The 14,303-nt window shown below is 26.2% G+C and overlaps 1 protein-coding gene across 4 annotated transcripts in view; it reads left to right on the top strand.

Moving 5' to 3' along the window:
- Nucleotides 1–13,720, top strand: part of LOC112693350 — a 28,677-nt gene extending 14,957 nt beyond the window's left edge. For 2 of the 4 annotated variants that reach the window (XM_025568361.1, XM_025568359.1), the window contains exons 2-8: nt 10,421–11,074; nt 11,171–11,558; nt 11,702–11,803; nt 11,891–12,028; nt 12,102–12,185; nt 12,256–12,412; nt 13,467–13,720. In XM_025568361.1, coding sequence (XP_025424146.1) covers nt 10,478–11,074; nt 11,171–11,558; nt 11,702–11,803; nt 11,891–12,028; nt 12,102–12,185; nt 12,256–12,412; nt 13,467–13,650 — 1,650 coding nt within the window. In that variant the 5' untranslated portion in view covers nt 10,421–10,477 and the 3' untranslated portion in view covers nt 13,651–13,720. Of the gene's footprint in view, nt 1–10,104; nt 10,263–10,406; nt 11,075–11,170; nt 11,559–11,701; nt 11,804–11,890; nt 12,029–12,101; nt 12,186–12,255; nt 12,413–13,466 lie in introns of those variants that run through there. The other 2 variants (XM_025568358.1, XM_025568360.1) reach the window with 2 other exon arrangements.
- Nucleotides 13,721–14,303: the final 583 nt, after the last annotated feature.

The raw sequence follows: 14,303 nt of genomic DNA, 5'->3' as shown, positions 1-14,303 counted from the left end.
ACTCATTTATATTTTTTGTGAAATTTTCTGCACCATTAGTCTTAAGATTATTAATAGGTTCATAAGCCCGTAATGTCAGATGAAAATTGATGTCCGATGTTATGTAATTTTCTAAAATATAAAAATAGTACTAGACTTTGTACAAGGTGCTATCGACATAAGATCACAAAATTCATCCGAAACTTCTTCAAGGAGTGAATAATTTAGTACAAAAAAAAACATTTCATCCATTTATTAATTTCAGAATCATTATTTAAATACACGGTCAACGAAACGATAATTTTTAGTTCGACGACAGGTTTCGCTGTGCGCAAATGAGACATCAATTTTCTGGTAAAAATGTTGAATATAAGCAAACGAGTTGCACCGCACGTTTGAGAATTTTCGCAGTATACTTTTTTTATGAATTCATCAAAACATACCTGAAATTTATCACTTTATTCTATTAACATAAATTACGGGTTCTAAAATATAACGCAGTCATGAATTGTTTTCAAATTGGAATATAAATCAAAATGATCAACTTACTTCGTCAATTGACTTATTGTTAACTGTAATTAATTATTATTTTTTCGACCTATCCATTGTGATACTAAACTTGTCAAATTCATTCTGTAGTTTTTTTAATAAAATAATCCATTTAATGCCTCCTGATCAGATAAAGATACTTATAAGAATTAAAAGATATTATGTTTACTATTTATATCGAGTTATTAGTTTGTTTTGAAACATTTTCATACGTGAATTTATGTTGAATACAATTTTTCACAGTGCACAAAGTATACCCTAGAGATTATTTCTATGGTTTTGATATTAAAATACTGTTTTAATAACACATTGAATACATGAGAAAAAAATAAAAATCAATAGTAACTTTATTATATTCATAATAAATATGATATTTATAGATCGGAATTTAGTATATTTAAATTTTTAAAATAACTTTACGGAATTTATATTTTTATTAAGTTACTACATTATTGAAACATATTTTAAGACAGACAAGATAATCATTGTATCCATAGAACATATGGTTGCATAGATAACTTAAGCTAACAAATACATTAATGGTTTTGTCGTATTAGTATATGTTTGAATTACATCAACATTATATTAATACATTTATTGAAGAATTGTAATCAAAATATTCAACAGTTATACACTCGTAATGATTAAATTTCATTCAAATACATACCTAGTGGCAACTTTTTATTATTAAGTCATATTCTAACTTCTAAGAACATTTATCATGTTATTTTTCTCAGAAATGTACTACTGATACTATAGGATAGACTAATTATTAACTTTTGCCCTCTAATAGCATATCATCTTAATATTAAATTAATTATAACCTGTAATTTTTTGGTCGCAAAAGAGTTGTGTCCGGTGGACTTTTTTGAGTTACACGAATTATATTCCAAAGAATAAAATTTACAGGAACACCTACATAAGTTGTATACACAGTGATATATTTTGCGATTACAATAATACACATATATTACGTAGACAACATTTTTTAGAAGTATAAAAGTTGTTCCGTTATATAAATTAATAATAATAATTAGTATTTGTAAAAAATAATAATGTCAATAAAAATATGTGTTTGCAAAAAATATTAATCGATGTTAAGAACATAACGATGTATATCATAAGTTATGATTCATAACACATTATTTCAACTATGATAGTTAAATTTATAAAATAATACTGACTGCGAAAAAATTGAAATTGCTTAAAATTGTTATTAAATATTAAAATTAAGACATTTGTCCGTTACATTATTACATTATTATACTTATACATTTCACAAAAATTAATTTTGAAAAAAAAATGAAATAAATCGTCATATTGTAATATTTAAAATCAATATAAATAAAATATAAAAATAATTACATATTTGGTAAAAATTTAAATGATACTATTTTTATAAATTTAAATCGAGAAATTTGTCCATTTTTATATGCATTTAATTTTTGAACAATAATGTTTTTTGTGCGCATTGTCTCTGTTTATGTTCCAGTACTTCTAATTTTAATATAAATATCGCATTGCAAATTTTTTAGGACTTCTATAAATTAAAATATATTGGGATGGTATGAGTAAAACATTGAATTAAATTTGGAGTGAAATGCTTCACAGTTGTTAATTGTACGTAACATTGAACTGGAAGATTCTACCCACAAAGGAGAAGAAAATACGCTATAATTCATGACATAGTTATCCATTAAATAAGTAGCAAATTTAAGAACTTCGGAATTATTGAAACATTACATGATATCGAGTCAAACACAAATGTATTTTCTACTTCATTTGGATCAAAAAAATGGCAAACTAAAAATTAACTATAAAAATTTGCTTATTTCCGAAGATTGATCTTTATATTTTGCTGATAAACCGATTTCTTGAATTTTTTGTCATACATTTTGACAAAGATGAAAGCGAAAGATAAGAAGAAGTTTTTTGCAAAAAATTTCATATTATTAGCAATTGATAAGATCATCAGAAGATTTATAGAATTAAATATCAGAACTTATAACAAAGATATTTTACAAACAAGAAGAATTATCTTAGTAATCTTAGAATTTTTATGATTATGTTTGGGCGACTGGAAAATGGTTTACAGTTCTATTGCGTTTTTAGTATTTTATAAGCTTATTACATTTTAAATATCTACTTTTTATCTGCTACCAATATCAATGATGTAATAACTATGTGTCTCTATTTCACGTGCATCTAAGAACACAAACGTACGTATTTTTATGGAGACGGTGTTAAAGTACGTTTAATTAAAAAATGTTTAAAATAATTATATTATTTTACATTTAAAATGTGTAAAACTAAAAAATTTGATTCACAGAACTAAAAATTGTCTAAGCTTTAATTTAAGGGGGAATAAGATTTTTGAAAATTTATCAGGGGCATATAGATTCTTTGTACCTCGTACCCGTGTGATGTGTATTTATTTTTCATGCGTCCTGTTCAGGTGGCACAGGGGTGCATTAATCTCTCTAATATGATTTAAGGAAAATATACATAATATTATAATTTATTTATTTTGTTTCTATTATTTATTTGTTTAAATATTGGCATATAATATATCTAACATTTATCATAAAGTTATAATGAGAATTGTATTGTACTTAAAATAATTAACATTTTGATATTCGCAAATTAAATTTGACCGTTTTAAAAAAAAGATTTTTTCAAAAAAATATGACATTACTAAAACAATTATACATAAGTTATCAATATTTTCATATTTAACTATTCATTGAACATAAATAACAAAACAGTGTTGTGTATTTAAATGACAATATATGTACACTCAGTGCCGTACATACGGTGGATGGGGGTTCCGTGTTTAAACCCCCCCTCAGGGTCAAAAAAAAAAAAATGTTTTATTATTGATGACGTGTAATATACTCGTAGTTTCATTATTACGCTTTGAACTTAAAATATTATGATCATTAAATAATTATATTGATAGGTGTTTGAAAAGTTTTGTTAATTATGCTTTTTTTATATTAAAATAGCTATTAATTTACTGTAATGTAAAAGTAAACTGTAAATTGGTAAAAAAGTTGTATAAAATAATATCTATTTATAAAATTTATTTATCTTATTTTTCTGTGCAACGAAAAAAAGAAGATAACGATTATTTTTATTAAACTGGGGGAGGGGGTTACCGAGGTGTTTTACCAAGGCCCCCCAGAGCAAGATTGAATGTACGCCACTGTGTACACCATATAAATTAAATTAAATCACTCTAAATAATTCTTCCCAATTTGTGTTATCGTTACATTTATTATAATGTGGATTTCATCGTGATTTAATATTTATGATATAGTACTCGTTAAAGTTACTTCAAGGTTGACGAGTCGTCAATTAAAACTTTATTTATAAGCTTAAGATTTCGATTGCCATGCCGTAATTGGTTCACCTATATCTATAAATGCCATTTTTCGGACGATAACACAATACAAAAAAAAATAATAATAATAACATTATATAGTGTAGGTACGTCAGTATTACACGATGATGTTATAAATTCTTAAAAATAAATTTTATAAAAACTTCTGGACCATATATACACGTATAATTTTAATACAGTGGTAGATACATATTTTATACATGTGTATCTTAATACACAGGATGGGTGAATAGTGTTGCTGTAATAGTTTTTTAACCCTTTCAGATCCAGAATTAACTTTTTTGGATAATATTTTTTTTTTTGCAATTACACTATCAATGTAGTAAACCAAAACATTTTTTTTTTCTTACATTTTGTAATGAGTTATTTATATGTCCCCTATGAAGGACATCAGGCGTATACGGAGTCAAAAATATATTAGATTCAAATTTAATTTTGTTTATATTAAAATTGTTTTTTTTCCATTTCTTGATAATATATGACGCATAAATAAACCAAAATATTTTTTAATTTTTCTATGAGCTATTATGCTTTGTGAAGGATATCAGGAGTCTATATAAATATATATTAAATTTTGAGATATGATGAGTGAAATATTTTTAATTAGCATTTCGTGCTAATTTGTTATTCACAAATAACATAATTATATTTAAATAATAACAATAGACACTTTTTTCCTTATACTTATTATAATGGATATATTATTAAACACATTGTTTTTTTTTAAGTGTAGTAATAATTAAATTACTTATTTAATATCAGTTATCAAAAATATTTATTTTGAAGGAACATTAAATTTGATCACATATAATGTACATTTTAATAATAAATTAAACATAATAATTTATTATAATAATAAATTAAATATAAATATAATAAGCAAAATCAATTTATCTACTTGAAAATGTTATGGTCAACTGATAACAATATTATTATTATATTATCATATTTTAACGTCTCACAAGTCCACTGTCTCTCTGAGAGGAAATACATAATAGCTGAGATATTATCACTCCTATTCACGTTAGGAAAGTTTTGACCGTTCGTACTAGTTAACTATGATATCATGACGACAAAAAAAAAAAATGAATAGAATTTTAAAGTCGTGTCCCACTCCAAAATAAACATTTATTAACAGCTGTTATCATAAATTTGTTTTTCAAAATATTTGCAACTTGTGTTTAGTGTAATACTTTTGCGGAATGAAATATATAATTGATATTATGATTTTCGTAACCCCCATTAGTTAAATGACAATGTACATGCATTTTTATAACGATTGAACAATTTTAAACTATAGAAATACGAATTTTAAAAGAATGTCTCTCTGAGGAGACGTTGGGTCTGAAAAGGTTTATTTATACAGTACCATTGGTCTCGAAAAAAAAATTCTGTGTGAAAGAGGTCGGATGTATCAGTTTATATATGGGTGTTAAATTAAGAGAGCCAAACATTTTAATAACGTTTATTGAATTTTTAATGTTTTAACTTTCACAACAAGAAAAGATATACTTTAATTTCAATTTTTTTTTTTTATTGTATACTTTATCATATTTTTATAAATCACCGTACGTTTTTAATAAAATAAAATAATACCTATAAAAGTATCAATAAAATTATTTTTAATATCAAAAATCCATTATTATTGTAATGATAATTTCTGTTTAAAATCATACACATAACGTCTAAAATAAAAAAAAAAAAAGTGCATGACAAAATTATGTATTAATATAAAATAATATATATGCGCCTCATTAATTATGAGGGTTCGAATTTCGGTTTAAAATTTAAGTTTTTTGTATTTTTCTCAGTAATTCGAAAACATTTCGATAAATTCAAAAAATGTTCGCCACCAACTAGAACCCATTTTCTTTAACATTATATTTGAAGATGATCAGAGTTTCCCTACGAATCGAAATCATATGATCGAAATTTGTGAATACAGACAAGAAAAAAAAAACCAAAAATTACCTTCCTCAATTCAATCAGCGGCGCAATTAAATTAGCTCCTAAATACTGGTAGTCGATATTTTACCCTTAAAAAGTACCTTTGAATTAGCTTCCAAGCATTTACTATTGAATTGGCTCCCTACCTTTTTTTTGGAAAAATATATTGATTACCAAAATGTTATTAATAATTTAAAGTTAGTTGTTATTTCTTAAATTAGGTTGACGTCAGTCACACATAAAATAACCGAGTAAATTCTTAAGCTTAGCACATGGTTTACGGTATCACATTTGTATATTTTACTTCGTTACATTGAGTTATAAATCTATTTTTAAACACAAAATTATTTAATAAATATACTACAATAGTCAATAACACAATAATACACTAAATATAAACAATAATTAAAAATTAAAATACAGACAATATTATAGCTGAACACATTGTTATAAAACACATATTATGAATATTGTATAAATAAAAATTAATACAAAAAAGATAAAACCCATAAAAAATTATAGAGCGTCATTATAACATATAATAAAAATATTATATCAAACCAGCCTATAATTGGTTGGTGTCGAAAAAGTAAACGCGTATAATATTATGAGAACCCCTATGTTAAATAATAATATTTAATAGTTATGGGAGTCAATTTAAGGGTCAAATTAATATTTACCCGAAATTGGAAGCCAATTCAATGGTCGTCTCACTCAGAATCTCAAAAAATGCTGACACAAAAAATACTGATTTTTTTTCAGTAAATAGAACAATGAAAATTCAGGAATATAGTTTAATGGATCTGAATTAGGTTATCTACCTTTTTGCTTCCTCTTTATATGTTTCCAATTTTATTACACCATTAACTTATGCAAAAAAAAAATAATTTTCAATAATAAAAAATTAAAATTGAATTGAATGTTATTATGACTTCATTTTAGTAACATTTCTATCCATTTATACAATTTGTTAAATAATCATTGGTACACATAAAAAAAAAAACACAATTAATTAATGAACTGCTAGAGATTATTCATAAATAATAGTTGATATTATATAATTATTTATGAACTTGTATTGAATACTGTGATAATTAAAATTAAAAATACAAATCTTATAAGGTAACACCGAGGATGACAATCACTATGCTCAAATAAATCGTCTGTTTGGTAACGTGTCAAGTTTCAAGTTGTTGAAAGCTCTCTGATTTACCGAAGTTGATTTTAAGTCAAGCAGCATAGTGTTATATTTTGAGCCGGTAAAATTAATTAATTTAAATGCATATATTATACAGAGTATTTGAATTTTAATAACCATTCGAAGACTATTTATAATTTGCTTATTTATATTATGTACGGAAAAAAAATTATCTCAAACATGTTTTAAATATATAAAATAAACAATGAATTCAAAGTAATAACATAATAATAATCTCGGTAAACACGTAGATTTTATATAATAGTACTACTTTGTACAATGCACGATAGTATTTATGGTGATAAAATGTTTTCATGGAATGTAAGTAGGTATAAAACCATTTATTATACAATCTAAATCTATAGAACTGTTAGCCAACAGATTGGGAGGCTAATTAGGCTTCATTAATAGATATTGAATATTATTTAGTAAAACTGTGCCAACGAGGATAGTTGTTGGTGTCACGTCCGATGGTGGAAACAATTATAATTAAATTTATTATTTTACGTAAAATAGAATAAAACGATTTATGAGTGTGTAAATATTATTTTCATATTTAAAATGCTATAGCGATATTTTTTTTTCTTTGGGCTTGCATTGAAATATGTTTATATAATTATTCTAATTTAAATGTAACTCAAAATCCTCTGTAAGGTTTTACAAAAAAAACCGTAAGTATTCATAGAACATTTAATTTTACCAAAAAATAAAAAATAAATGAATAAAAAAAAAATTCAAGTTTTCATCAGATTTTTATTACACTCCTGAATATTTTAAAATATATTTTATTTGATTGATTACTGAAAAACATGATGAGTAATATTGTATTGGGAAGTTTACTAAATGTTTCTTCTTCTTTTTTATTGGCCTTCAACAATTTTAAAAGTCTTTTTCACCATCAATTTTGGTATTTTTTTAAAAACATTATAAAAGGTTCGCAGAGTATTTGTTCAGAAATGTACTTGATGACTAAATTATCAAATATTTATTTCGTGGATATATCTATATTATGCATAAACCAAACAGATACTTGTTATATGTTTAATAATTACACATGAACTGATGATTGCTTTGAACCAATTATAAAATATAATTAATTATACTAACTCTTGTTTATGATGAGAAGTACTATGGTAAATTTTAATAAAATATTGATAAAATACTTAAACAGGTACAAATTTTTAAAAAATATACTGTATTTCGTTGAAAAAAATAAAATTATTGCTGTATCTCACTACCGTCATCAATTTCATTGAATGCAAAGTCAATGCTATCGCCCTCCAATATATAGCTAAGACGCATTTGTATAAATAAATAAAAAAAAAAACAAAGAAGGAATGATTTTGTTTGATATTTTGGCAATAATTAATACTTGTGCAAAAAAAAAAGACAATTATTTTTAAGAATATAACCGAATTCATTTATTTGGAATTGCACCGTTGAAAACCATAAGCCCCACAATACATTTTATCTAATTACACAGCATATAGGTAGTATATAAACATTTTAAAGTGTTGTTTAATAGGTAACTGCTAACGACTTTTCAAGGTTTCAAATGCATTCATAAGTTATATTCTTATGTTGTTATTGTGATATGTATTGGTCGTTATAATTTATAAAACCTTTATAATTTAAATAATTTGAAAAATCTATTGAATTGTAGAAAATAAAAATTATTTAAGCTACACATAATTAAAAAATATATATATAAAACAACGAGTAATTACTACATACAACCGTATCAATAATATAATTATTACCATGTCCAAACTTTGTAACATGATATTATTATACGTTTCTCATTATCTGTATAGTTTTGCCAATTTTTAATAAATGAGTAAATATCACATAATCAAACTTAAAGATAAGTGCATTCTATCAATGATTAGTTTTCGTTGTTTCTCTCAATATTTGGTTTGCATAATGATATGAATGTGGTATTTACATTTTAAAATAGATTGTTCAACACATTTTGTTTGTCCTTGTATTGTACAAACATCAGACTATTAATATATCAGTATTGGTAAATTTGGTGTTCTATCATCTACAGTGTTAGAAATTGCAAATATTTGTCGATAATGTTAAACATAAATGCACTATTAAGGTAAATGTACAGGGAAACGACGGGTCGTTCTGTTTAAGTCCTAAGTATACGCCGGGTAAATGTAATATCATTTTTAGCAGTACAATTTAGCAAGCCGAATTTATTATATTGCTAATCGAATTAAAATTGAATCACTGCATCAAAAAGCTACTTTTAAATTATGAAAACATCCACAAACGTATTATATATTATAATAGTTGTTCGAAAAAAAAAAATGATATTTTATATTAAAAATATATAAAAACATTACACATCAACAATTTTGATAAGCAATATATATTTATAATTGTAATCATAGTTAATGTACTCAGATTTAATGATATTCACATTTATAAATTTAATTCGTAAAATCGTGTAACGTGGCGTACATAGTTATTGATATAATCCGTGCACACGAGTGTGGTTATTAGAAATCATAACACTTTATTAAAAATCATCATGAATCCTATCTCATATAGGAAACGAAAAAGCTGATAAAATAACGTATATAAATGTATAATACATACTAACCGTGTAAAACGTTGACTTCTACAACTATGCATGCCACATACTAACTAATAAACGTCATAAAAACAGTATCAAAATGGGCATATTCCAGCAACTTAACTATGAGAGAATAAATAATAATTAATAGAGCCAGAATAGGTCGCATCCATCTTGAAGAACCCAGTACACACCTAGCGACATATGTAAACCCCTTTACAATCGAACACATAATTGTCAACTTTTTTAAATTTGCAACGTCTCATCTTCTCAATAATCCGTTATCAATCAAAGAAGCCCTTAATCATTATAACACCGCCAAGGTTTTGATTATTTTTAAACTTATTGATTTAGATAAAAAACTATAATAGTACTTATATATAAAATATATTTTTGTATCTCTTTGTTCTATAACATAATAATTTAATATATTTTCTATAGGCATATCGCTGTAATTGGAGCCTTATAATCATGGTAAAAACAAACAAATAATAAAAAAAAAATTTAATGGCGTTTAACGAAGTATTCATAAATATTATATACCTGGAGGAGTAATTTGAATCGAATCCTATATTTTTATCGTTTGGTCTTCCTTTGCTGTACGTTTATACTTTGTACTTACTCATATAATTACGTTATCATTCTTGAAGTACTCGAAGTACGTGTCTTAATTAATTTTTACGATTAATTAGGCATTATAGTCTTCGTGTCAATAAATGTAATTGTATATATATTGTTAATAGGTTTTATTTTATAGGTATCGAGTAATGTCCATCTCGAAGCAAACCGATTATTGAATTGAAAAAAAAAAACAATGAAACATCTAAGTCAGTCGACGAAAGACAAAGTAAGCATGACCGAGGAAGTGGACAAGGAACACGAACAATGGCAAAAACTGAACCTTAACTCCAGGATCAAGTATATCGTGAAGAACATCACGGTAGAACCGCTTCTCGCGTTTTTCATCGTGTCTAGTGTGCTGGGCAACTTGACCACGCAGAACCTGAACCTGCAGAAGTCGTGCCGGGTGAATTTGAATATGTCAGACGCGGTTTGCACGGCGCTGGAAAAGCGCAACAGAGCGAACTACACCACTGAACAGGAGGCGAAGGTCCAAGAGCTGGTCACCAACATGACAATGTGGCAGTCGGTGATACAGCACACCATACCGTGCATATTCGTGATTTTCATCGGGTCCTGGAGCGACAGGACGCGCAGGAGAAAGCCCATTTTGCTACTGCCCGTTTTTGGCGAGCTGGTGCGCGTGCTCGGTCTGATCGTCTGCGTATTCTATTTCTACGAGCTGCCGATGGAGGTCGCCGGTCTGGTCGAGTCCTTGCCCTCGTCGCTGACAGGTGGTTGGATGATTATGTTCATGGCCGTATTCACGTACATCTCGGACATGACCACGGTTAGCGTTTATCGCATTTCGGTGTTCGACCGTGCTATACGAAGTGCATATGGAAATATAATTATTAATTTAACGTGCGCCATTTTGTTGGTTTAGGTGAAAATGAGAACACTCAGAATAGGAGTGTTAAACCTGTCCTTGACCATAGGCATATCTTTTGGCGTAGCCTTGTCCGGTATTCTGTTCCAAAAACTCGGTTTTTACGGCATATACTCGATATGTTCAACGATGTATTTTATGGGTATACTTTATGGAATTTTCATCCTCCGAGATCCGAGTAATAAGGAAGTAAGCACGTCTGTCGATTGCCAAAACAGTAAAATTACGGCGCATCAATCCATATGTACGAATATTCGAGAATTTTTCGATTTGAAACACATAAAAAATGCGTTCGGTGTGACTTTCAAAAAAGGCCACGATAACAGACGGCTCCGGATCATAATGATGATGTTAGTACTCATGATAATAATGGGTCCAATGACTGGTTAGTAAAATCTTCGGCAAATACGTTAATGTTTAGTAGTAATCAAAATTCGGTGAAAATTATAATTTCGCCATCTTAAAATTTAGAAAAAATAGTCAAATCACTATTCAATTGTTTTAATTGTTCAATTTTTTATATTTAAGGTGAAATGTCAGTTATGTATTTATCGGCCCGAATACGATTCAATTGGGACGAAGTTGATTTTAGTATATTTTCCACATTCACCATGGCCACTGGGTTCATAGGTAAGTTATTTAAACGTTATTATACTGTTCTATTAACCCTTAAAGATATAATCAATAAAAAAACATTTAATTTTTAATGCAATTTAGGAACATCGGTTTCTTTGTGGATTTTCAGTCACAAGTTACAAATGGATGATGCATTGATTGCTGCTATGTCATGTTTGAGTAAATTCGTCGGCAGTTTTGTTTTTGCATTCGCACCCAATCCTTACATATTTTATTTGGGTAAATTAAAGCATAGTTAATGGTAAAATTCTTTTTCGTATACGATAATATAAACATGACACTATTTGAACAGGCCCGATCGTGGAAATCATTCATGGAGCTGGTTCAATTGCCACTAGATCCATATACACTAAACTCGTAAATCCGGACGAACTTGGTAATTTTCAAATTTTCTTGCGTGTTTTAATTATTTCAACTCCATTTTTTTTACAATTACGTTTTCGCAGGCCAAGTGAGCGCTGTAGTGGGAGTGTTCGAAGCATTTGTACCGTTAATATATGTACCAATGTACAGTGCATTCTATAAAGCAACAATGAAAACTTTCCCAGGCGCTTATTTCCTCCTCGGTGGCGGATTGACCGTACCGGCGATTTTCATATTTTTGTAAGTACAACCTATACCCTTTTCAAATAATAAAGTTCCCTTCGATTTATCATGATATACATATAGCAGAGTGAATTATTGTTCTTTACATAACAACATAGTGAATCTATTATGAAATATAATATAATTATGGTAATAAGTAAATTTCTTTAGTACACTTCATGTATATAATATTCAGTGTTGGGAAAGATAACCAATATTTTTATCTAGATTAAAGATAAAGATAATGACTAAAGGTTTATATAAGATAAAAGATAATTTTTCAGTTATCTAGATTAAATAAAAAGAAAAAATAAAAGATAATTATTTAAAATAACATTTAAGGTTTGACTCTTGGCTATATTTTTAAAATAACTTTTTTATTTAATGCCTTAAGTTTTAATGGAATATTCTTATTATTCTTAAAAGTAAATAGGTTAATAAATGATTAACAGATGTAGATTAATTTAAATTATTATTTATTATACCTACCTATATTTTAATATCTGTACAAGAAGTGATTACTAAGTGGCCTTATATTATTCATAATTTTTTAACTTAATTTGATTTGTTTATATAAGTTAACACTAAGTTATATGAAGATAATATACTAGTATATAAATATATAACATTTGGTTTTACTAAAATGTGTATTAAAATATTTTTTTAATGTAATAATTTAAATTTTAAAATATATATAAATGTCACAGTTCACATATTTAATTTATTATTGTATGACAAATTATGAAAAACGGCTTAGTAAAATAATAAAATCTTATTTTAATAAAAAAAAAGAATCACTTTGCTTGATTTAACATCTATTATCTATCGACAGAACAAATGCAAAAAGATAAGTATAAGATAAAGATACTCTGGATTTATCTAGATTATCTTTTGGATAATTTTATCTAGATAGTCCCAAGACTGGTAATGTTAATGACTATTTAAGAGTATAGTTAGAAAAAAAATAATTATAATTTATAATTATGACTTTTATGACTAACTAATTAATTGACAAAATATATGATTTGGAATATTAAACTACAAGAGTATAATAATTATTTACTTTTTTTAGGTGGATGTACACGGGAAACAAAGCGCGAGCAGCACTAGAAAACGAATGGAAAAATAATGACGCAACACAAGTAACTCCTGATTCAATAAAAACTGGTAAACTCTATGTGTCGGAGAAAAATGGTATTGAAAATCCAGATTTTCATCCTGATGAATGTACAAATGTCGATCAGACAATATATTGATGTATTTTTGATTAACGTTTTTTTTTTTTAAGTATGACCGAAGATTGTTCATATTGTTTGTTTTGATTTATGTTACACGATTTTTATTAATTATATCTGTTTTTTATTATATTTGTTAAAAAAATGTATTTATTAATTTAATTTATTTTTTATTATAATTTTAAAAAAATGTATTTATTAATTTTTATTTTTATTTGTTACATATATTTTGAGGTAACATTGTATACAAACATATATATATATATATATATAATATCCAATAACTACTTAATAATTATAATATTTTATACTGTTAATTTTTTACAGATTAAAGTTTAGATAACTAAATGTAATTTTAATATACAAAATATTACAAGTAATAACTATAATGTTTTACCTACAATAAATAATATGGTTGTTTTAGTCTTATGTTTTGAGAATTCATAATTTAATCCTTTATCAAAAACTCATGTAACTGATGTATTTTAAAAATAATGCAGGTATACTTGTAAGACAATTGTGACATAAAACATGGGTTAGAACTTTGTAGTAATTTTTAGTATATAAATTCGCATTTTTGGATTTTTAAATTAATAAAAAGTGTAAAATGACGCATAGTGTATAAAATATGTTTGAAGAATAACTCTTAATTAATCTCAATTTAATGTTTTCAC

Source organism: Sipha flava, unplaced genomic scaffold, assembly GCF_003268045.1.
Source record: "Sipha flava isolate LNK unplaced genomic scaffold, YSA_version1 85_pilon_pilon, whole genome shotgun sequence".
Classification (NCBI taxonomy): domain Eukaryota; kingdom Metazoa; phylum Arthropoda; class Insecta; order Hemiptera; family Aphididae; genus Sipha; species Sipha flava.
The sequence above is the reverse complement of the archived record's forward strand: the minus strand, read 5'-3'. Positions and strand labels throughout refer to the sequence as shown.